Source organism: Mus musculus, chromosome 1, assembly GCF_000001635.26.
Source record: "Mus musculus strain C57BL/6J chromosome 1, GRCm38.p6 C57BL/6J".
Taxonomy (NCBI): Eukaryota; Metazoa; Chordata; class Mammalia; order Rodentia; family Muridae; genus Mus; species Mus musculus.
This window is the reverse complement of record NC_000067.6, coordinates 23,849,181-23,873,502: the sequence shown is the minus strand read 5'-3', so window position 1 is coordinate 23,873,502 and position 24,322 is coordinate 23,849,181. Positions and strand designations below refer to the sequence as shown.

Sequence of the window (24,322 nt, the reverse complement as noted above, 5' to 3'; positions counted from 1 at the left end):
GAGAGCAGGAGTGTGGTAGGTGACTGACAGTGTAGCCAGCGCAGGAAGGAAGAGAAGCACAGTACAGCAGGTGTGATCTGGGTAAGGAGTTTGGGCTCGTCCTTATGTAATGTGTGTACAGTACTGAAGATGAAGTTTGCATGGGAGAATCACTTAGTATAGAGACTGGACTGGGGAAGTCAAGGGGACTCCAAGGTGACAGTGGTGCTCTCTACAGTAGGGCAGCTGGTGAGGGCTGATGATTGCGAGAGATTGAGAACTTCCAAGAGAACATACTTGCCTCTCTTTTTTTTTTAAGTTCCAGTGGGCTTTTATTGAGATAAATTAACAAAAAGAAAGAATCAAGATTTTACCAACCATATTTTCTGAATGAACCATGTATATAATTCCTTAAAGACTCAGGTCCATAGACATGTACATACACTGTAACACATCCCAACAAAAACAGACCCTCCCCACTGGAACATTTGCCTCTCTTTTGTCCTCTCTTACACCTCCTGAAGAAGACAACTTTTATAATACATTTTCCTTTTGTTTCTGGATATTCTGAATGCCCCTCTCACTCTTCATAGTTATGTTCTGCTTTTTTACAAATTTGTACGAAGAAGTTTTATGATACAAGTTACCTAATAAGCCATCTTATGTTTTTAATCCCACATTTACATGAAATTTAATAAATATCTCTAGGAACCACCAGCTTTTTTTTTTCCCCACCAGCTTTAAGTCAGGCTCTAAAGTACAGTTTGACCCAATCCTCTCTCTTCTTTTAGATGGCATCTCATTATGTATCCATTCTGGCCTGGAATTCACAAAGATCCACCAGCCTCTGCCTCTGAATGTTGTGGACTATAGGTGTATGGCACTATTCCTGGCTTGTTTGACATTCTCCTAATGGAATATCTATATTTCCCTGTGATGTGCATTTTCTTTTATATAGACTTGGTTTAATATTAATTAAGTGGCTAGTTTACTCAGTTACACAAGATCCAACACTATACAAGGAGGAAACAAACTTCTGAAGTGATTCAAGAACTACTGTCATAATTAACTAGCAGATTGAAGGAGGACTTGGAACCTTGGAGTATTACTTTGACATTTTATGATGGCCTATCTATAATAGCTCCTCCAAGTCCCAATAGGTACTACCAGTATGACAGGGAACTATAGACATAGCTTTATGACTCCAAAGATCTGCCATGTGTGTTGTAAACATATTCAGTTATGTTTTTGCAGTAAAGGGAGCAGTAAGAGAATGCTTCTGTTAACCATCTATGCACATAGAAGTTGGGTAGGAAGATGTGTGCAACGCATTCTGGTGAATCGTGTCGCGGTGCTTCAGAAACCCAACAGGGGCAGCACTCAGACTTGTGTTCGCATGCCCATCTTCAGGATGAGGATGAGTGACTAAGTCTCTGGCTACTCAGCTGTTACAGTGACTAAATTACTTTGTAATAACTCTATTGCTACTCAGCTGTTACACTAACCCAGTCTTTTCTCCCACTCTTTGCCTATGCTTTCTTAAGCATCAGGTTAAAATTTTAATTAACGTATTATTTCCCCTCCTTTATTTTCCATTCTTAAAGTTATTATCAACAACAAAAAATTATTTTTCCTCTCCTCCTACATTGCAGAAAACTTTTTTTATGCTTCAAACTACTAGAGTTTCAGTGGTAACCTTTGCAAATCAGAGAAAATTATACCTCGGATAGTTTTGTTAGGATCTTGTATAAATACAATTTAAATTTTATAGCTTAGGAAAATCCACCTTAAATAGATATGATTCTTCACCATGTCTTTTTAAATATTTCAAATAGACATTGTTTTAAAAACATAATTATTTTTGATACAGTGTTTTGCTTTGTTAACATTCTTTTAGCTACTTTTATCAGAAATGCATGAGTGTTTGTTTCTTTTCTGATGTCTCTGGGTTTTGATGACTGCCTTCTCTTCTTTTTCCCTTTTCCCTTTGCATCTGCACATCTAGATTTCCTCTTCTGATGCCCCTCTTCAGCCTTTGGTATCCTCTCCTTCTCTGCAAGCTGCTGTTGATAAAAACAAGTTAGAGGTATAGTAATGTTTTCCGCATGTGCATTGGTACAGTTCACTGCTAGATGGGCTTCCCCTCACAGTGCTGTGAGTTAGGAACACCAGTAGAATTCATGTTTTGAATGATCTCCAGGGTAAAAACCACCACATGCATTAAGTTATTAAATCTTGTTCTGTGCAGAACACACACACTTGATTAAAGGGTTTCAGGCTATAGTTAACTTCAGAGTCACTGACTTTGGAAGTTAATATATGTAGCCATTATGTAACTTCTCTATTGCTTTATCCATTAATACTGTATTAGTCAGGGTTCTCTACAGTCACAGAACTTCTGGATAGTCTATATAGTAAAGGCATTTATTGATGACTGACAGTCTGCAGTCCAATTCCCAACAGTGGTTCAGTAGTAGCTGTGAATGGAAGTCCAAGGATCTAGCAGTTACTCAGTCTCACACGGCAAGCAGGCGAAGGATCGAGAGCAAGACTTCCTTCTTCCAATGTCCTTATGTGGTCTCCAGCAGAAGGTGTAGCCCAGATTAAAGGTGTGTTCCCACACCTTTAATCCTAGATGACCTTGAACTCGGAGATCTCCCTGTCTTCTGGAATCCATAGCCACTATGCCTCAAGATCTCCATACCAAGATCCAGATCAGAAACTTGTATCTCCCAGCCTCCAGATAAGGGTCACTGGTGAGCCTTCCAATTCTGGATTGTAGTTCATTCCAGATATAGTCAAGTTGACGACCAGGAATAGCCACTACAACTACTTTAGGAATTTTAAAGATACCTTGTTGTTGAATTCTTTGATCTGTAGGTTTTTGGTCAAAAAACCCTTTTCTGACTATGGCATTGTTGCTATAAGCATTTGAAAGCTAATGTCAGATTTTTTTTCTTGAAGAACTCTCAAGTGTTACATAGAAAAAAAAACATGTACTTTATGGGATAATGAATTTAGAATGGTCAGTGATGATTGTTAGAGTATGTTCTGAGTGAAGGGGGTAAATTACAAGTATTCTGTATTCTTCAAGTCTTGTGTGCACATATTTGAGAGTTTTAGTTTCCTTTGATTCTACCTTTTCCTATGTCTACTCCTTGACAAATGGCATACTAAGCTTGAGAGACACAAAGGTGTAGCCTTGCAGACTTTACAGTCTAGTGAGGGCAAATAGGTTAGCTCATACAGCAGTTTATAATGCACAGCATGTATGCTGTGCCACGCTAATATATTATATTGTGTTCTGAATAGGCACTGTTTCTAAGGATCAGGAGGTATTTCATGTAGAGAAAGCAGCTTGTGGAGAAAGTATGGTTGGAGTACCGTGTTTCAGGACTTTCAGGTTGAATAGTTTGAAGGAAATAGGAATGCAAGGGGGAGAGAAGTAGGGGGAAGGGCCTTAGGAATCCACTGAAGGCGATTGGCCTTACTCTGAAGGCTGTGGTACATTAACGATGAGTGTTAAGGGGAAAGAGGCGAAGGATCAGATTTTCATATGCTGACACTGTTCTACTGGCTCTTGGGGAAGTGAATTTTATGGTAATGAGTGAATAAAAGCCTTAATAACCAGGCTTAATCCAGGAATAGATTGACAGAGAGAGACATCTGCTAGAGTGGGACGGAGAAAGGAAGAGTGCAGTTTGGGGAGGTCCTGAGGTGGGCCGTGTGGTGTTTCATAACGGGGTGCGGGGCTTTGGAAGCCTTTGCTTCCACCCCCACCATCAGCATCTGCATGTGATGGTGACCTACACCGGAGAGAAGGGTCTGACTTGAACAGAGAAGGGGCAGGTTACGTATGAGGTTACAGATGCCGAGGATCCTTGGACACACAGCTTACAACTCAGAGATCTAATGGTATAAGACGGAGAGTCAAATAGCTTGCTGAGCCGGCAGAGCCATTTCCATGCGAATAGTGAGTTTCCAGAGCTTGCAGTGCAGGGTTCAAGGTGAACAGGCTCTTGGTAATTTGAATGTTCAATTTAAGTTTTGGGGGGGGGGGCTCTGTTCTTTTCCTTGTCTTCCCTCCTTTCCTTCACCTTCTATTCCCTTATTTTGAGACAAAGTTTCAATGTAGTTCAGGGTAACCTTGAACTTCTGCTCTTCCTCCTGAGTCATGAGAGTGCAGAGTGTGCCGCCATGCTTGACTCTTGTCCTGCCCTGTCCTGCCCTGTCCTGTCCTGCCCTCTCCTTTCCCCCTTTTCTTTTTATCTGTTTCTTCTTTCCTTTTTCCTTTCCTTCTTCTTTCCTTTCCTTCCTGTTCTTTTTCCTCTCTCCTCTTCCTCCTCTCTTCTTTTTCAGCTTTTAACCAAAAGATTATGTGCATAATCTTATGTGCATCATCTCTGGGTCAAACTCTATGATCCTATTTTAGAGCCCAAGTTGTTAATGTTGCCTCTAAGCCCAGGTCATTCTGTAACTGGAATCAGCTGTGTTTCATTAGCTGAGATTCTAGTATAAAGGGAAGTCAAGGCATGCATGCACTTTGTCCCTATTAAATGTAACTAAGTACATTTATTTTGGGTGCTTTCACATATGCCCACCAGTCATGGTGATTGAGATATCAGTCTTCTCCATTTATGATGTTTTCCTTGAAAAATAACTTTGTTTCTGAAGGGGTTGCTATATCAAAATACCATATGTGATGAAGCTTATGAACAACAGTAATCTATTTCTCACAGTTCTGGAGGCTGTAAAGTTCAAGACCAAGGCCTTGTGTTTAGTGTGGGCTCCCTTGCTTATTCATAGAATGACATCTTGCTGTGATCTCACTTGGTGAAAATGGGTAAGATTCAAGCTGGGGCCTCTTTAGGAAGGACACTAATCCCAATCATAAGGGTTCTACTCTTGTGACTTAATCACCTCCCAGAGGCCCTCAACTTAGTACTGTCTCACAGTGGTGGGGATTGAATCGCAACATACATTCTGAAGTGGCCACAAACATCCCAATCATAGAAATAACTAACAGCTCTGAGAGCTGAAGGAGCCGCTTCCTTCACTTATTAACACTGGGCAGCTTCTCTCACTAAACGTTACTAATTATATCTGGAAGAAGTTTTATAATTTATAAAAGACTTTTTGCTTGTTTTCTTTTTCTTATGGTGTAGGGATAATTACTTATTTCATAAAGTTGTTGTGAAGATGAAATGAGTTCACAACAGTGCCTACCTAGCACATAAAAGTTCCGTAACTGTTAGCTGAAATATAAGGACTAACACAAGGTAATACTGATGCTCCACTGTACCTCAGTGAGCAGTGAGGCTGGAATGCTTGGCATCTGTGGTCCATCAGCACAAAGGGATACTGATTAGTTGCTGTGTTTAGAGTATTACTTTGCTAAGTTATGTTTTGTCAATTGTAAGAAGACAGCATTGACAACAGTTGTTTCAGATAGTTTTGTAATGACTAGACACTAGGGAAGTGTGCATAGATTTATTTTGGAAATGCAGGTTTGGTTTGGATTTTGGTCGAGTCAGATATAGATGATGCTTCTAGTTGACCCCCAAAGGCTTATATTTTACTTCTACTGTGAGCTCCCAAGTAGTTGGGCAGATAAAAGAGTATTCTGAGAAATAACCTACTTCCTAGATGGCTTGTTCTAGACCAGTTTGATATATGGTGATGAAATAGATTGCTTTAGCACTTTAGGTATTCAGAAAGTATAACTTTATGTTACATTTATTTTGTTCTTGAAAAGCATGAGTGAAACAGATGGCTTGAGAGAATTGCAGTCTTATATGGAGCCTTAAATAGAAACTTTTTATTTAGATTGTTCTAATTTGCTTTTCTGTTGCTATGATAAATACCATGACCAATAGCAATTTAGGGAAGGAAAGAGTTGATTTTGGTTTACACTTGTAGGTCACAGTTGATTACTGAGGGAAGTGGGAGGAGGAACCTAAGCAGGAAGTCCAAGCAGGACATGGAGGAATGCTGCTTGTTCATGTGCCTGCAGGGAGGCTAAGCTCTCCCACGTCACTCAGGACAAGCTTTCACAGACTAGTCTGACCAAAGTAGTTGCTCAGTTGAAGCTCACTCTTTCTAACTAACTCTTTATTCCTAGTTGATAATAAACAGTGAGACAAGGTTCTGGACGCTTAGCCTGTATTCATTCCATTGTGCCACATACACTACTATCTGTTGGGGTCTGTACAAGTGCACTCCCACTGCTTGCCACTGAAAGGAGAGGGAGGGGAGCAGGAGACTTGCTGCATAACTTTGCTGCTATTCTTTTGCTAATAACTGAAGCATTGCTAATTATGTCATAAATAAACTTGCCATTTAAAAAATTTTTTTGATGAGTACCAAAGTTTCTTTTTTTCCTTTTTTTTTTTTTAATATTTCGCCACAGGTACTGAGCATATAATTTCTCATATTGATGTCTGCTTTTTAGTTTACACTATTTCTGTTTCCATACCTTTAAAAAATAAATGTACATTAATTCAGTTGACTTTAATGAATACTTATAAGCAATCACTATATAGCTATTATCTATCAGTGTGTAAACTGAATGTTGTTGTCATGTCAGGATCTCTCATCTGACTTTCTTTCAATCGCTTTACTCCTTGTGCATAGAGTTAGTTAACAACCTGACCTGTCCACCATTGCTGCTGTCAGGTTTGTGTTTTTCTGTGGGCAAGCATGTGCTTTAGATTATTTTATTATTGTGTAGCTTTATACTGTTATTCATACTTCCAAAGAATGTATTCTTGTTGCTTTTGAACTTTATGTAAATGTTATACATCCTTTGGAGCTTGATTAGTCTACATCATAGCCTGGGAACTGCACTGCTCTCTACTGAGTGGAAAATCAGTAAGTAAGTACTGACAGAGGCCACGGCAGACTTGAAGGCAGCTACGGATTTACTCTGTAGATAGCTTGACTGGTTTATGTACTTGCCTTTTAAAATCAACCTCTCTTTCTATCCATATATGTATAGTTGCATATGTATATATATGTATATGCACTGTCCTTAGTATTTTTAATGAGAATTTTTCTATATTTGTTTATAAATACATAAAACTGTGACAGTGGCCTGAAGGTTACTTTGGAAATTAAGATAATTTTGTATTTTAACTCTCGTGTTTTCCTGATATAATATTACTTATCTATATCACAGTGAAAGTCTGTTCTGTTGGACATGTGAAAAACTTTGGGCTTTATTTTAGAAAGAAAAGGAAAAAAAAAAGGACGAGAAAAAGAGAGAAAAGGAGCCAGAAAAGCCTGCAAAACCACTAACAACGGAAAAGGTAACGTTTCTTTTTAAAACACAATCTAAGATTACCATCTTATTGTATGCTATATTAAAGGCTTTCTGGATATTTATGAAATTCCAAACATAAGCCTTTCTGCAAGTTAATCCTCCCATTCTGAGCAGAGCCTTCGGAACGCTCTTAAATGGTGTCTAGTCAGCTAGAAATGTGGGTGTGCATTTTCTGAGAGACCCCGTGATGCCATGCACCGTGAGACTGCAGTAGACGATGACAAGAGAAAGAGATCAGACCTAAAAGCTCAGAAAAGATTTCGCACTTCATAATCTGTGAGCTAGATCTTGAAGCATGAGTCGTTTCATTGTAGAAGGAAAGAAGATGCAGGACTGAGAAAGCAGCCTAAACATGGTTTTGGAAACTGGAAATAGAGTGTGAGTTTGGACCAACCTGGGTCTGTATCTGAGGAGCAGTGGAAAGGAGATCCAGAGTGGAAGAGTGCTCGCTCGCATCATTGGCATTTATCTTCTGGTTAAGGAGAGGCTGTGGAGTGCGCGTCCCTCCTGTTTTCTCTCTCTCCTCACCCCTCCCTTCTAAAGCTCAGGCCAACTCAAGCTCTTAAAGTTGTAAGTTACATTGGAATTGATGTATTGTGTGTGCATGTTCCAAGTGTGTGCGTCTCCACAAGAGTGTGGAGAGGTCAGAGGACAACTTGCTGTAGTTGGTTCTCTCCTTCTACCATATGGGTTCTGCGGATTGGACTTGGATCAACTAGGCTTGGAAACAGACATCTTCAGCAGACATGAGCTCTTCTGTCTCATTAGCTTCAGGCCAAACACTTACCTCCTTCCTCAGCCTCCCGGGCTGAGAGGTGTGTGGCACATCCCTGGCTGACATGTGGGTTTAGCTCTCTCTAAAGGAGACAGTGCACTTAGCTTATAGGCTTTTTTTTTTCCTTTTTTGCAAGAATATTTTGGCAGTAGTATATGAGAAAGCTGGAATAGACAAGCTAGAGTTAAGGAGAACATCATTTTTGTAAAGAAACTGGCTGTGTAATTAATTATGGTGCATTGGTGTTGAGTACTTTTCATCATACATGTGTGGAACCACGGAAAGACAATGATTAGTAAGGCCTTGATTTTAGCTTTCAAAAATTTAAAAATCAACTTTATTGAAGCATAAGCTACATGTATAGTATTTACTGCTTCTGTCTCTTGTTAGTGATTGGAATGAGCGCTACTCTCAAAGAGTTAGAATATAAACTAGTCTTGAGCATTGAATATCTATGAAGTATCCAGGACTCCTGCTTCTCAAATGTCCAATACCTGACCTGGGCCTTTGAGACGTTATCTTTAAATGAGTACATAATTAGCTTGCGATAACACTTTTTTTTTTTTTTTACAGTGAAGATGGTCTAATGTGTTTTTACTATTTTCATGGTATAATTCAGAAAGCATTGAGTGGCTAAAATAAGTTGCTGCCTTATAGAAAGCAATATGAGATGACAGTAATAGTTAAATAACTATATAGTAAAGTATCCTGAAGCCTAGCATAAGGAACTGCTGAAGTTGTAATTGCTTTTTAATATTTGGTTACTATTAAAGTAAAATGATAGTGAGTATATATATATATCACGGTAGAAAGCCCTATGTTAGGTTCTGATATAGGCGTTGTAGTAAATTGGAAACATTTTTTCCCCATGGAATTTCTGAAATGTTTTTGTAGTCTTTTAAAGTTTTATTGCAAGTGAAGCAATAAAATAAGGAAGAAATCCAATTACTTTATGTGCAAAGCTTTCATTTTCTACTTAATGAACGAAAGCCTTTTGCTCAGCAAGCATGCAAGCTGTACAATCCTTTTGTAAATTAGACATTTCCTTAAATAGAAAATGAGGAAATACCTTTTCAGTGAGTGCTTTGATAGAAAATAGTTTTACTGAGTTAAAGCTTATTGTTAAGAATAGCGCATCAAGGTATAAGGCGCGACAATTAAATTAGATACGTTGTTGGGAAGAATAGAATCATCTAGAACTTTACTGAGTGCCTAAGGTAGTTTGCACTCAAATGTCATTTTGAGCCGATATGATTATTATTCTGATATGATTATTTTTTACACTAATTGCATGAACCTAAGAGATTCAGGCTCTGGGCAATTCATTCCTGGTCACACCACTGTTAAGTCATAACTAAGCTGAGAATCCACTGAGCAGCCTGCCTTGCCAGCATGAACTATGACCAGTAACCCACTATGAGCACAGTGTATTCACTAACATCCAAAGGGGAATAAAAAGGAGGGGGAACAGGTGAGGACTAGAATCAACACTGAAGTTTCTACTAAATGCTGTTCATTGTGCTTAGTGTGTTGAGAAGTTTCAATATAGTCATTATGCAAATTTAATTTGCATTAATGTAAAAAAGAAATAGAAAAATCAGAAAACAATAGGCTCAAGGTCACATGTAATAATTGGTGGAGCCCATCTTTATAAAGGGCAGCTGCTGAAGAGTTTACTCTTTTTTTTTAATCAGATATTTTCTTTATTTACATTTCAAATGCTATCCCAAAAGTTCCCTATACCACCACCCCCACAACCCCACCGCCCTGCTTCCCTACTCACCCACTCCCACTTCTTGGCCCTGACATTCCCCTGTACTGAGGCATATAAAGTTTGCAATACCTAGGGGCCTCTCTTCCCAATGATGGCTGACTAGGCCATCTTCTGTTATATATGCAGCTAGAGACATGAGCTCTGGGGGTACTGGTTAGTTCATATTGTTGTTCCACCTATAGGGTTGCAGACCCCTTCAGCTCCTTGGGTGATTTCTCTAGCTCCTCCATTGGGGGCCCTGTGTTCCATCCAATAGATGACTGTGAGCATCCACTTCTGTATTTGCCAGGCACTGGCATACCCTCACAAGAGACAGCTATATCAGGGCCCTTTCAGCAAAATCTTGCTAGCATGTGCAATAGTGTCTGCTTTTGGTGGCTGATTATGGGATGGATCCCCGGGTTGGGCAGTCTCTGGATGGTCCATCTTTTCGTCTTAGCTCCAAATGTTGTCTCTGTAATGCTTCCATGGGTATTTTGTTCCCTATTCTAAGGATGAATGAAGTATCCACACTTTGATCTTCCTTCTTCTTGATTTTCTTGTGTTTTGCAAATTGTATCTTGGGTATTCTAAGTTTCTGGGCTAATATCCACTTATCAGTGAGTGCATATCATGTGTGTTCTTTTGTGATTGGGTTACCTCACTCAGGATGATATCCCCCAGATCCATCCATTTGCCTAGGAATTTCATAAATTCATTGTTTTTAATAGCTGAGTAGTACTTCATTGTGTAAATGTACCACATTTTCTGTATCCATTCCTCTGTTGAGGGACATCTGGCTTTCCAGCTTCTGGCTATTATAAATAAGTCTGCTGTGAACATAATGGAACATGTGTCCTTCTTACCAGTTGGAACATCTTCTGGATATATGCCCAGGAGAGGTATTGCTGGATCTTCCAGTAGTATTATGTCCAATTTTCTGAGGAACCACCAAACTGATTTCCAGAGTGGTTGTACAAGCTTGCAATCCCACCAGCAATGGAGGAGTGTTCCCCTTTCTCCACATCCACACAAGCATCTGCTGTCACCTGAATTTTTGATCTTAGCCATTCTGACTGGTGTGAGGTAGAATCTCAGGGTTGTTTTGATTTGCATTTCCCTGATGATTAAGGATGCTGAACATTTTTTCAGGTGCTTCTCAGCCCTTTGGTATTCCTCAGTTGAGAATTCTTTGTTTAGCTCTGTACCCTATTTTTTAATGGGGTTATTTGATTTTCTGGAGTCCAGCTTCTTGAGCTCTTTGTATATATTGGATATTAGTACCCTATCATGTTTAGGATTGGTAAAGATCCTTTCCCAATCTGTTGGTGTCCTTTTTGTCTCATTGATGGTGTCTTTTGCCTTGCAGAAAGAAGCTTTGCAATTTTATGAGGTCCCATTTATCGATTCTTGATCTTACAGCACAAGCCATTGCTGTTCTGTTTAGAAATTTTTCCCCTGTGCCCATAAGTTCGGGGCTTTTCCCCACTTTCTCCTCTATAAGTTTCACTGTCTCTGGTTTTATGTGGAATTCCTTGATCCACTTAGATTTGACCTTAGTACAAGGAGATAGGAATGGATCAATTCGCATTCTTCTACATGATAACTGCCAGGTGTGCCAGCACCATTTGTTGAAAATACTGTCTTTTTTCCACTGGATGGTTTTAGCTTCCTTGTCAAAGATCAAGTGACCATAGGTGTGTGGATTCATTTCTGGGTCTTCAATTCTAGTCCATTGATCTTCCTGTCTGTTGCTGTACCAGTACCATGCAGTTTTATCACAATTGCTCTGTAGTACAGCTTGAGGTCAGGCATGGTGATTCCACCAGAGGTTCTTTTATTGTTGAGAAGAGTTTTTGCTATCCTAGGTTTTTTAGTATTCCAGATGAATTTGCAAATTGACCTTTCTAACTCAGTGAAGAATTGAGTTGGAATTTTGATGGGGATTGCATTGAATCTGTAGATTGCTTTCGGCAGGATAGCCATTTTTACTATATTGTTTCTGCCAATCCATGAGCATGGGAGATCTTTCCATCTTCTGAGATCTCCTTTAATTTCTTTCTTCAGAGACTTGAAGTTCTTATCATACAGATCTTTCACTTCCTTAGTTAGCGTCACACCAAGGTATTTTATATCATTTGTGACTATTGTGAAGGGTGTTGTTTCCCTAATTTCTTTCTCAGCCCATTTATCCTTTGTGTAGAGAAAGGCCATTGATTTGTTTGAGTTAATTTTATATCCAGCTACTGCACTGAAGCTGTTTATCAGGTTTAGGAGTTCTCTGGTGGAATTTTTAGGGTCATTTATATATACTATCATGTCATCTGCAAATAGTGATATTTTGACTTCTTCCTTTCCAATTTAGAGGAGTTTACTCTTCCCTCATTGTCTTAGTTACTGTTGTGGCTGCTGTGAACAAATACCTGACGTCAAAGAAACATAAGGGGTTATTTTGATTACATGGTATAATAAGAAGAGTATGGACTTTACAGTCAGGAAGAAGTCAGTGATGATGGTTAAAGTTTAACTTTGCTTGGGTGTGATATACATGGTCATGCCAGTAGCCGAATACAGAAGCAGGAACTTGAGGCCAGTCTGTGCTACATATTGAGACCATGTCAAAAAAATTATAATGAAACAAATTGATCTTAATGAATAGGTATTCTTACTTATATCTATTCCTAAAACTGAAGACATAGCTAATATGTAACATATACATATGGTGGGTGATAGATATCGCTGATATGTAACAAATACAGTGTTTGATAGACTGTTATAGGCTCTTGGAAGGTAAGAGTGAACAGTTGTCTGCTCTGACATCCACATCCTGAATTCCTCACAGACATGTCCACACTGGCCTCCAGCAACGTGTCAGTTACAGTTCAACATTTCCCTCTGGAGAGTGGGTTTCTTTTCTCATACATTGAGTTTTGCGTGTCTGCCTGCCTCTTCTGGTTTGGGAGCTATCTAGATTGCCTTATGATCTCATTTCACTGATGAATCCAAAAGAGATGATGAGTTTTTATTCTCCCTCTTTCTGCTTGTTAAATTCAGCAGCTTACAGATTAGGTGTGTGCTGTTGTTTGTGTTAACTTACAGCCAGCAAAAGAACATTGCTACCTCAGTTTTGAAGATCAGCTATTATACCTGTTACTTAAAGGAACAGGAAATGTCAAAAATATGGCAACTGGAAACTAAGCTTTTATTCAGTTTTAGGCTGTAAATCACAGAAAGATTGGACAGTCAAGCTTCTGCAAATGAAACTAATCTGAATGGGATATGTGCTGATTACATTGTAGATCTGCCTAACCTGACCTCACCTGGTTGATTCAGCTTTTCTAATACGTGCTTCTCAACCTTCCTTCCTCACTGAGACCCTCTAATATACTCCTCACGTTGTGCTGACCCCACACCATAAAGTTAGTTTCATTGCTATTTCATAACTATAATATCTACTGTTTAGAGTCACAAACGTAAGCATCTGTGTTTTCTGATGGTCTTAGGTGGCCCCTGTGAAAGAGTTGTTTGACCCTCTAGGTTGAGAGCTGCTGCCTTATTAGAAGGCAGATTCTCCGTGTGGTGTTTACAGAAGCTGAGTATGTTAGAGTACCGTGCTTCCACATTATTGTTTCCAGTTCTGAGCTGAATGTGAACTGCCAACAGGGTAATGGTGACATGAAGAGAGATGAAGTCAGAATATCTTAACAACATTTATGGTGGCCACTTTCCTTTTCTTCTCCAAACAACTAACAAGTATGAATAGTAGCTAAGAAATAATATGTGATCCAATTTTTCAAAAGTGTAACTTGCAGCCTGGTGGAGGTGGTGCACACCTTTTATCCCAGCACTCTGGAGGCAGAGACAGGGGGAATCTCTGAGTTTGAGACTAGCCTGGTCTATAGTGTGACTTCCAGGACAGTCAGGACTACACAGAGAAACCCTGTGTCCAAAACACCAAAAAAGTATAACTTGCTGGCTTAGTAGGTGAAGACACTTGCTGACCTGAGTTATCACTATACCCTCACGGTAGAAGGAAAGAACTGACTCAAAGTTGCTTTAAGTTTAAGTCCTTTGAATTCCACACATGTTATGATATGCACACACCCATACATACCAACAAAATGATCAAATAAGTAGAAATATAAGCATTTCTGTGGTCTCTGCTACTTGGGAAGTTGAGCCAGGAGGCCTGCAAGTTGAAGGCCTACCTGAGCAACTTAGTGAGACTTTGACTCAAAATAAAAAGTGAAGTAGGTGTTGGAAGTGTAGCTTAGTGATAGCCTTGGCCTGTCATATAAGATGATAGGTGCAGCCCCAAGTACCAAGGGGGAGAAAGGCATAATAATTTCATTTAGAGGTTGAATTTCTGTATTCACTATTCAAGGGTCTTGTTGTATAGAAATTTCTACTGTAAGTTCAAAGACCATGCCTACCTGTTTAAAAAATAATAAATGCTTTAGGATTCCTTATACTAACTCCATGAAAATTATGCATAAGTGTAAGTGGGACTTAAATATTTGTTTAATAAACTAATCAATGAATCCAATGATTTACTTCAAAGCTGCCGAAGAAAGAAGAGCAACAACTTGAGCCTAAGAAAAGCACCAGCCCAAAAAATGCTGCAGAGCCCACTATTGATCTTCTAGGACTTGGTAAGTGATGGAAATGCAAAACAACTGAAACCTACTTGAAATGAACATGATGTCCAATTCTTCAGTATTGTATCAAAGAGGCAGTGTGGTGTGAGAGGGTCTGATGTGTTCTCAGAAAAGGCATTTTAATAAGGAAAGCCAGTGTGTGTCCGCTCTGTCTTTACTGAAATGCAAGTAATGGATTCCTTAGGGGAGAAAGGAAAGGGAATGTCTTGGTAGACATGGCGTTTCAACAGTTAGTAACGGTCGAGTCCTGCCTCCCTTTCTCTTAGCCCCCCACCCCATGGTTAAAAACATTAAGGGGATTTCTGCTGCTGTCCCTTTAGTAAGATAATTCTGGATAACCTCATTAGCAAATGTAGACATTCAAATTTTAATTAAATTTTATTAACAGAAGCAATGCATTTAATTGTTTTGCATATACAGATTGTTGATAGTGGTTTTGTGATGACGGTTGCATACAGACAGCGTCTGACTGCATTCACCCCTGCTTTACCTCTGGCCTCCTTCCTTCCCACTGCTCTTAGCCCTTCCTTGTCCCTTCCACTCAGATGTCAGTGAGTTTAACCAGAGTTCTTTACAGGAGTATAGATGAAGGATGTTTTTATGATGTGTGTAACTCACCAGTGGCTTCAGCACTGAAGAAAATGCCTCTCTTTCTCACACATCAGCCATTGATGCCCATAGTCTTCAGAGAGGGCCCAGGCCTCATGAACCCCTCCTGCTCCATGATAAAAAGGCTCCGTCTCATGTAGGTAATGACAGCTGCTCGAGTGCTCAAGAGTGTCTTGGGTGTGTTATTCCTGGAAGACAGCTTTCTACAGCATCATCCCTTTGCCTCTGACATCCTTTCAGTTCTGAGCCTTGGAGTGGGTGACATAGTTAGGTACCTTGCTTATAACTGAGCATTCAGAGTCTTAGCCTCAGACCTGACCAGTGAGCTTCCGTATTAATCACCACTCGCTGCAAAATGAAGCGTCCTTGGCCAGCAGCAGTAATGCATGGGCACAAACTGAAATACTTAGAAGACAACTTCTTAGGCAAATCACACTGATTTTGTAAACAAATATCCTAGCAGTACTTTTTTTTTTTTAAACTAGGCCTAGCCATAAGCTTTTGAAATGTTTATAGTAACCAATGTGAATTCTCTCATATCCAGTCAGAAAGTGGTTGGTCACCCCTATAGTCCTACCCCTCTCTATTGTATCAGTGGCCTCTGAGACATTCATAACTGTATAATGTAACTACATAAAGTAAACTGCAAGGCAGAGAACAGATCAAATATGGTTGTAGCTGAATTGCCACAGTTGATCCACACACCTGAAAGTGGAAGAAATAAATGACTATTGCTGACGAAGTCTTGGGATTGGCTTGGCTACCTTGCAGCATTACTGGCAGTAGTTGAGGTGAGAATTTGCTTATTACCTCTGCTGATACCAGCTTGTATCATAGTTAACTACTGCCATCCATACAAGCAACTATCAACAAACAAGAGTGTCCAGCAGCTTCAGCGGGCGGGCTAACCTTCCTGATACACTCGAGACTGTGTCTGCTACCACAGGGCTCTCTTAGACAGTGGAAGAGCTTTAGGAAACTATTCATGGGGGAAACTGTTTTGGGGGCTGATAATAAGGGTAAGGAAATGTTGGAAGAGGTTAAGGAATATGTAATGGATTTTACTGGTGGTGACAATGAGCTACAGGTTTGGCTTGTGCCCTCGAAGAGTTCTAGAGAATGAGAAGGGCAGAAAAAGAGCCTCTTGCTCAGAGTTTTAGGCTGGGTAGAGGGCAGATACCTTAACTCAAAACGCATTCACGCCCTCAGGTTATTGGTGTTTCTAGACTCTCTTAAAATTACCTTCACAAAACCTGTTAAGCATGGGATTTAGTGGGTTTCTGAAAGTGTAGGAGACTTCAGAGAATCAGAGAAGCCCTTGCTGGGCTGGAGAGATGGTGCACAGCCCTTAGTGTGCTGCTGCTCTTGCGGAGAACCTGTTTGGTTCCAGCACTCATGCCAGCAGGCTCACAGCCACCTGTACCTCCAGGTCTCATGTCATGTCCCCAAGACACCCAGACATGCACGATTAAAAGTAAATCTTTAATTCTTTAATTTAAAAAGAAGCCTTCAGCTCAGAGAAAACAGTGGTCCTAACTCTGAATCCTATTGGCATTTGCTTTAGGCAGCAGACTAATTTTCTTTTTTTTTAAAGATTTATTTATTTATTATATGTAAGTAACACACTGTAGCTGTCTTCAAACACTCCAGAAGAGGGTGTCAGATCTCGTTACAGATGGTTGTGAGCCACCATGTGGTTGCTGGGATTTGAACTCCGGACCTTCGGAAGAGCAGTCGGGTGCTCTTACCCACTGAACCATCTCACCAGCCCCCAGACTAATTTTCTGTATAGGAGCCTTCCTTTCCTTTCCACTAAGATGGCTTTTTAAAAGCCTTCTCCCTTTATGCAGAGGAGTTAGAAGGTGGCCTCTAAACCCTCCAAGGCACGTGCTTAAGGTGGAAGGCTTGACCTTGTTGGGGTGAAACTTAATCTTCCTGGTTGCAGTTCTGCATTCTATAACAGTTCCTACAATGTTCTTGTTTTGTAGCCATGTGTGTACTGTATGTACGTAGTAGGACAGCCTGGCTCCCTTACTGGAACATTGACCAGCAGCCTTGTTTGCTTGCATTCTCTCTCTCTCTCTCTTTCTCTCTCTCTCTCTGGATGAACATGTGCATATTTTTGAATTTCTGAGGGTGTCCCAGAGTGTCACGTGCACTCTACACCCAGAAAGTGTTACAGGAAATCAAGTATGAATTAGCTCAGGATAATAGACAGTTTTTCTTTAATAATATTAATATTTTTTCTGCCTTAATCTTACCATACGTCTGGCAAATGTCTACCAAACCATTTATTACACGTTATACTTTACCGTTGAGGCCAAAGATAATATTGCCATTTTAAACTTTCGGAAATAAATTTGTTTCATATGGTTTGATTTCATATTGAAGGGAAATGTTGTCTTTTGAGGCCATATATAAAATGGTACAGGTAGGTACAGATCCTAGCAACGCAAACATTGTTAAGCCACATCTAAGCAGTTGTCTGTGACAGCTGTTAGTGTGTGTGCCTCCTGAAAACTGGCAGTGTCTGGGCAAGGCTTCCTTCTACCCAGCATTATGGTGCCTGCTCACTAGAGCATGCCCACCTTCAGGTTGGCCAGACTGCAGAACAGTGCAGGGCTTTCCTCAGCACAGTAGACTGGGAGCTTGGTGCAGGGGCTTCCAAATGGAGTAGAGCAGACAGCACACGAAGGCAAAGATTACCTTTTACGGGCATGTCAGTTTTTTTGGCAAGTTAGCCAAATAAAGTTAGGAAATAACTTAAAGTGGTTCATGTGATTTGAGCCTACAAATTAATTCACTTGTGGTTTATTTCATCCCAGAAAGCAAGGAATATAGTTTAATATGAAGGGATTCCAAAGAACATTTTATTAAAGAAAATAAACCTTGACTTTTTGACTACTAAAAAATAATTCCTTGAACAACACAAACATTTAGAAAGCTTCAAGAACTTTACTACTAAGAGTATGGCTGAGTCTGCTAGGGCTTTGTTGGCTCAGTAGGTAACTGAGGAATTGGACTTGACAGTTCATTGTGATAGGTTGTACTAAAGGCTTGGATGTTCATGCTCTATCAAAAATGGTAATGAAAAATACAACATCTGTTAGCTTATCACCTTTTTACTCACCTTAAACTAGATTGGCAGTGCGTAAAATTTCATGTTGCTCTTTGACATTATTTCATTATCTCTGTAAATAGATTGTGACCACCTGATAACTCTGCTATTCAAGTAAACTTTGAATGCAGTTAGTATTTATTGAGCAGCAGCAGTTTGTTGAACACTAGTAAACATGAGGAATGGAATCTGGGGTATTTGCATTTATGCAGACAGGAAACTGAGGTGCATTTTTAAAGGAAGAAAAGTGTGATGGATACTGTTGCTTCTGAGGACTTAGTTTGAAATCTGGATTAATGCTAAAGGTTAATTTTAAGTGTGTGTACAACATATCCTGATTTATTATGATTTACCATGTTTAATTTTAGTAACTATATTTTCAACATCTTAGCCTTTATTCCATCAGTAAAGAACATACAATAGTGGTCCTTTGATCAGGAGAATGTATTTAACCTCTACTACTTTGTAATATTGTTTATTAATTGAGGGCTCATCATATCCTAGTTGTTTTTCCTTCCTTCTGCTTGTTTATTGATGACCATATCCACCTGTATTCCTCTATACATCACTGAACTTTGTATAAGGACAGTGGAATAGAAAGATAGAGAATCAGTATGAATGATTTTTCAAATATTTAATTCTTTTACTTAGTGCAAGGAATTATTAAATATTTGAAGATTGAGTCTTAATTTTGAAAAATTTAGGTAATCCTTTGTGGTTAGGCATGGTTGTAGTTATGTGGGTTTTAAAGTATTGTATCAAACAAATAAAATAATGCATTTCAAGATGACATTTTTCATATATTATTGGTCATACAGCCTGCTGTTACTACCTGTTTTTTCCCCAACATTCTATCCCAGTGACCCTATGGCTTTTACAGAAATGTGGTTTCCAGACAGGTCAGACAGCTCACTAGTCTAGGGATCAGAAGACTGTTGCATAGTTAAGTCGTACAAACATAGCTACTGAACTAGATGATCCACACTGAGGAGGCCCTCAGGATCAGCCTTCCATCTCTACCCCAGCACCTGAAGACAGATATCATGTTTCAGGGGACAGAAACCAACAACATGCAAACATTCTTTAAAAACATCTAGGACAATGTGATCATAATAATGAATCTTTATCTGTCTTTTTCAAATACTGAAAATTAGAAACTGATCTTCAGAATAGATTAAAACAATTTCTGTGAGACCTGTCGAAGGTGGTGAGCAATGACAGCATGTTTTAAAATCCATTGGGAGCTTGTGTTTACTGAAGTGTGAGGTTGAAATGTTTCAATTAAGAGGTTATTAAGAATTGGGTTTTCAATAATTTTGTGTATGTGTAGTAATAAGGAATATTTATGGGAATGATATCAAGAGCTTACCATTAAAAGACCATATAATGAGAAGTCTAGGATAGAGAGCCTCTGGAGCTGCTATATTGTGTGTGTGTGTGGCATGAGTGTAGGTAAAACAATCAGTGATTTTAAAAAGTATGTCTTCAGGCCATTGTGAGTGGTGTGCTCCCATTTGTCCAGGAGCGGCTGGAGTTATGCCTGAAACCAGAAGTCTACTTCTGGAGAGGAAGCAACACCGAAGTGTTCTCTTTAGGATGGGGAGTCGGTTCTAGAGTAGCAAGGAACACAGTGTTTTCTTTTGAATTGTTCTTATTTTTAAAAAATAAAATTTTAAAATAGCTCCCTGTTTCCTGTAACTAAGAGATTCTATATTGACAGAAGTGTGCATTCCTTTCAGATGGTCCTGCTGAGGCACCCGTGACCAATGGAAACCCAGCCACAGCGCCAGCCCTGAGTGATGATCTGGACATTTTTGGACCAATGATTTCTAACCCTTTACCTGCAGCTGTCATGCCCCCGGCTCAGGTAAGCAGCAAACCGTGTTCTCTCTTGGTGACATCTCTGCTTGAAAAGCTTCACAAGTTTAACTTTGAAATTGTTGTCCCTGAGCTGAAAACTTATGCTTTAGGCCAGCATTCAGCAAGCTCATCTTGCAATTTTATTTTGTTTAGACAGATAGTTTTATTCAAACACAGCCATTTCTATTGATTTATAGTTTTCAGCTACTTTGGTGACATAGCTGTAGAGATGGTTACAGTAGAGTCTGTTATGACCCATACAAGCAGACTTTACCATTCTTAAAAATTTATGAGAACAACAATTTAGAATATATGTATGGGGGTATGTGAGACAACCTTCAATCTGACCTTAATTCACAAGCCCGTATTATTAACATTGTTGATGCTAATATATTTGATTCTATAAGTTCTGGCAAATTAAATGTTTGTATCTTTCTGAAGGTAAAATATATTTTAAGCTAGTCTTAAAATGAACCTTGCTATTTTTGAATGATTAAATAAAAACCATTGAATACAGCAGTAAGATTTTTAAAGTACTAATGGTTAAGAAATTCAGTTATTTTTGTGACATTACATAGAGTTTCCTTCAGATGAAACATTAACTTTCAAGGTTCAGTTTAAAGTCACTTGGAAGCCTGCTACAAACACTCTCACTCCCTATTACACTGGAACACTACAGATAGCCAGTTGGTTTCCTGGAAAACATTTGAGATGAAGTACTTCTTTTCTATATGAAAAGGGGAGCCACATCTGAGTTGTGTGGATGTAAAGATTTTCATAACTGTCCATGTGTCAGGAAGACTAATAATGTTTTATTATGTATATTTTCGTTATTAAAGTAACTGTGTACTTGCCTTGAATTTAACAAGTAAATTTCTTGGGAATTAGTTAGGCTACAGTCATCATCAACTTTGAGTATAGCAATAGTGTGTGTTTCAGGAAAGGTAGCTAGCTCAGTGGTATCTCTGGCCTTTTTAGTCCTTATGGCCCTCATGTGAAAACAGGGACTGAGGGGACTGTGGAGATACAAGCATGAGATACCTGCAAGCATGAGGTCATGAGTTCTGATCCCCAGCACCCACATAAAATGGGCCCAGCTGCATATGCCTATAACCTCAGTGCTGGGAGTGGTAGAGAGACAGGTAGATTCCTGAAACTTGACTGGCTAGCCAGCTGGAAAGCCCCAAGCTCTAACCTTAATGCTAATCAAGTTCTAGCCAGTTGGCAAGTTACAAAGACAAACTGTTGTGCCTTGTGTTTGCTGATTAGGCACTCATAGGATGGTAAGGTTTTTTCTTTTCTTCCTTTTTAAAGAAGCCTTGTTTGCACGCACACACACACTCAAGGAGTCTGAGAGAGAACATGAACTTCCCCCAGAACTGGAGGAGGTCGTGAGCTGCCATGTAGGTGCTGGGGAAGTTAACATGGGTCTTCCAGGAGAGCCGCAAATGCTCTCTTTTTTCCCTGCATCTTTTTATTCTACATACTTTCAATTCAGAACAAACTAAAACAAACAATAAATGCACAATACCCAACCCGCTATTCTGTGAGAGGGAACTTTCCTGCCTTAAGGCACAAGGGCAGAATAGAAGAGATCTTCTAGATTTGAGCCTTGAGAGTAAATGCTCTTAACCATTGATGTGTCTCTCCAGCCCCAACATGGTTCATTTTAAAAATCATATCTTAATTCTTTTCTTGAACACTATTTATAAACCAAAATTATGCCAGTTGTAGGCTCTGTAATTACAGAGCCCTGTAAGATAATTTATGATAAGAATTACCTATTATCCAAACTACATGCTAAGATTAAAATCCAAATACATTTTCAAAATACTGCCTTTGCCAATAAAGTATAACTTAGATGTATGTCTCCATATGAGTCCTGAAAGGGTGAAAGTTGCTAATTCTGGTAGGATTTTAGTATATGAAGTTAAGCTGTAATTGAGTTTAAGTACCAAGATAATGTATTACTCTGAACCCTATTTGACTTTTGCTGTTTTCTGAGCATATGTAAATTTTAGTCAGAGATTTACCCATGTATAAAAACAGCTTGGGTTTACCATCGACTTGGAAATAGCTGACCAGAGTGTACAGTAGATGGTGGGAGGAACTGGGTTCAGCAGTCCTTTTCTATCTATATACACCAGGAAGGGAGGGAGTGGGGAGACAGACAGAATATGAATATATGCGAATGAATATGTACAAGTGCTGATACCAGCCCTGGGATTCTGGAAAATCCAGAAAGCCTGAGTTATAAAACAACAGGCACTCTGAAGGTGAAATGATAGCACACACACCCCAGTAAACTACCAGATTTCAGGTGCTTGCTAGGCATGCCACTGAGGCTGGCCATTAGCTAGTATCTATGCTGAAGTAGATGTTCATATTTACTTATATAATATTTAGACCATGAGGCTGTTCTTTAGACTGTTCTACTATGAAACCAAAATTAGTATTTCCCTAAACATTTGGGCTTTTTGATTATGTCTCATTCATCATGAATGAAACCCAAGGTGCTGAGTAGATTCTGGTGTTGCATAGAAGCGACGTGTTGGAAGGGCCATATGGTAATGTCATTTTGTTATCACTGTTAATTCCATTACAAAGCACCCGTGGTAACGAAGCCTGTCCTCATTTTGTAGGACAGAGTCAGGCGACATATAAATCCCAAGAATGAGGATTAGCGATCCAGTCCGGCCCAGCTGGTCAGGGTCCACTCTATTGGCCGCTGGGGTGTATGCTTCTTCATTAGGAACTAAAGTATAGTCAGATTAAAAGACACTGTTAGGTTTCGTAGTCTGTCGTGTCTTACTTTTTTTCTTTTTTAAAGATTTATTTATTGATATGTATAAGTACACTGTAGCTGTCTTCAGATGCACCAGAAGAGGGCGTCAGATCTCATTATGGATGGTTGTGAGCCACCATGTGGTTGCTGGGATTTGAACTCAGGACCTTCGGAAGAGCAGTCAGTGCTCTTAACCTCTGAGCCATCTCTCCAGCCCCCATGTCTAATTTCTTACATATTTTAGAATTTTTGCAAAATAAGACAGCCTTTTCTATGTTTTTTACAAGTCTTGCTCAGTTAGTCAGAGTCAAAATATGGTTCTACCTATGTAGGTCTGAATCAAGTGCTTTGAGGGTAGTTTACAGCAGGACTGCGACTGGGCTCAGCCTCTGCTTGCTACCCACCTCTATCTGTAGTTCCGGAAGAGTAGGAGCCAGCATTTATTAGACTCCAGAAAAATCTTTTTTTTTTCATTATTTAAAACCAATGATTAAGGAAGAATGTCAATTGTGGTTATGTAAAACTATCTCTGTGTAAGATATAGAGGACTAATGGGAAACTTGTTTTATATTCAATATCTAAATTACTTGTATGATTTGCCTCTGAACAGCATGAAAGTTATGGCTGAATATAGGTAGCCAGTTTTCTGTACTTATTTTCTGGAGTAGATGCATTCTAGTATTGCTAAAATAGTTCTAGAATAGGTGTGTAAACATTGTACGGTATAGCTTTTGAAAAGATACAAGCTTTTAATCTCCCATTACAGAGCCTTTGCTTCTGCAAGGTGTAACATTCTTTATTCCAAGTGACGCTAGTTCTTGAGAGACGTGCTGGGGAGTCTTCAGACTGGATCTGCATGTTGTCATACCCTCTGTGTTCCAGGATGATGAGCAAAACTTGCTCTTTCCTGGCTGCTTAGCGTGGCTGTGGAGGAGCTCCGTGCTCCTTGGTCTTCACTACAGCTTATGTCGTGACATTTTTTCTGCATTCTAGATTATATGTGTGTGTGTGTGTGTGTGTGTGTGTGTGTGTGTGTGTGTGTGCTGGAAAATGATCTTCAGAGATGTCACCCTTTTCCTCTTATTATATACTACCAATTTCATAATTTTATGTGAACTTTAGTATTAGATAAGCTGTCCTTTGTAGAAATTAAGTTTCTGTTGGTGTTTTGCCCAGGGGACTGCCTCCGTACCAGCACCTGCTACCCTGTCTACCGTTACATCTGGGGACCTGGATCTGTTTACTGAGCAAACTACAAAGTCAGAAGAAGTAGCAAAGAAACAACTCTCCAAAGACTCCATCTTATCTCTGTATGGTACAGGAGCACAGCAAAGCACTCCTGGTAATTGATGTTGCGCTCCACTTGCACACAGTGACACGGTGTTGTAGAGTGCATCCTCTGAAATGACCTCAGTTACAGTTTTCTATGGTACCAGTGGATGCTTCTGTTGCAGCTTATAGAAC

General features: G+C 39.5%; 1 protein-coding gene across 5 annotated transcripts in view; it reads left to right on the top strand.

Moving 5' to 3' along the window:
- Smap1 (small ArfGAP 1) overlaps nt 1-24,322 on the top strand; it is a 77,557-nt gene that overhangs the window by 48,879 nt on the left and 4,356 nt on the right. For 2 of the 5 annotated variants that reach the window (NM_001357395.1, XM_030243880.1), the window contains exons 5-9: nt 1,985-2,065; nt 7,206-7,286; nt 14,390-14,480; nt 19,953-20,080; nt 24,035-24,200. In NM_001357395.1, the coding sequence (NP_001344324.1) occupies nt 1,985-2,065; nt 7,206-7,286; nt 14,390-14,480; nt 19,953-20,080; nt 24,035-24,200 (547 nt within the window). The remainder of the gene's footprint in view (nt 1-1,984; nt 2,066-7,205; nt 7,287-14,389; nt 14,481-19,952; nt 20,081-24,034; nt 24,201-24,322) is intronic. The other 3 variants (NM_028534.3, NM_001290683.1, NR_110972.1) reach the window with 2 other exon arrangements.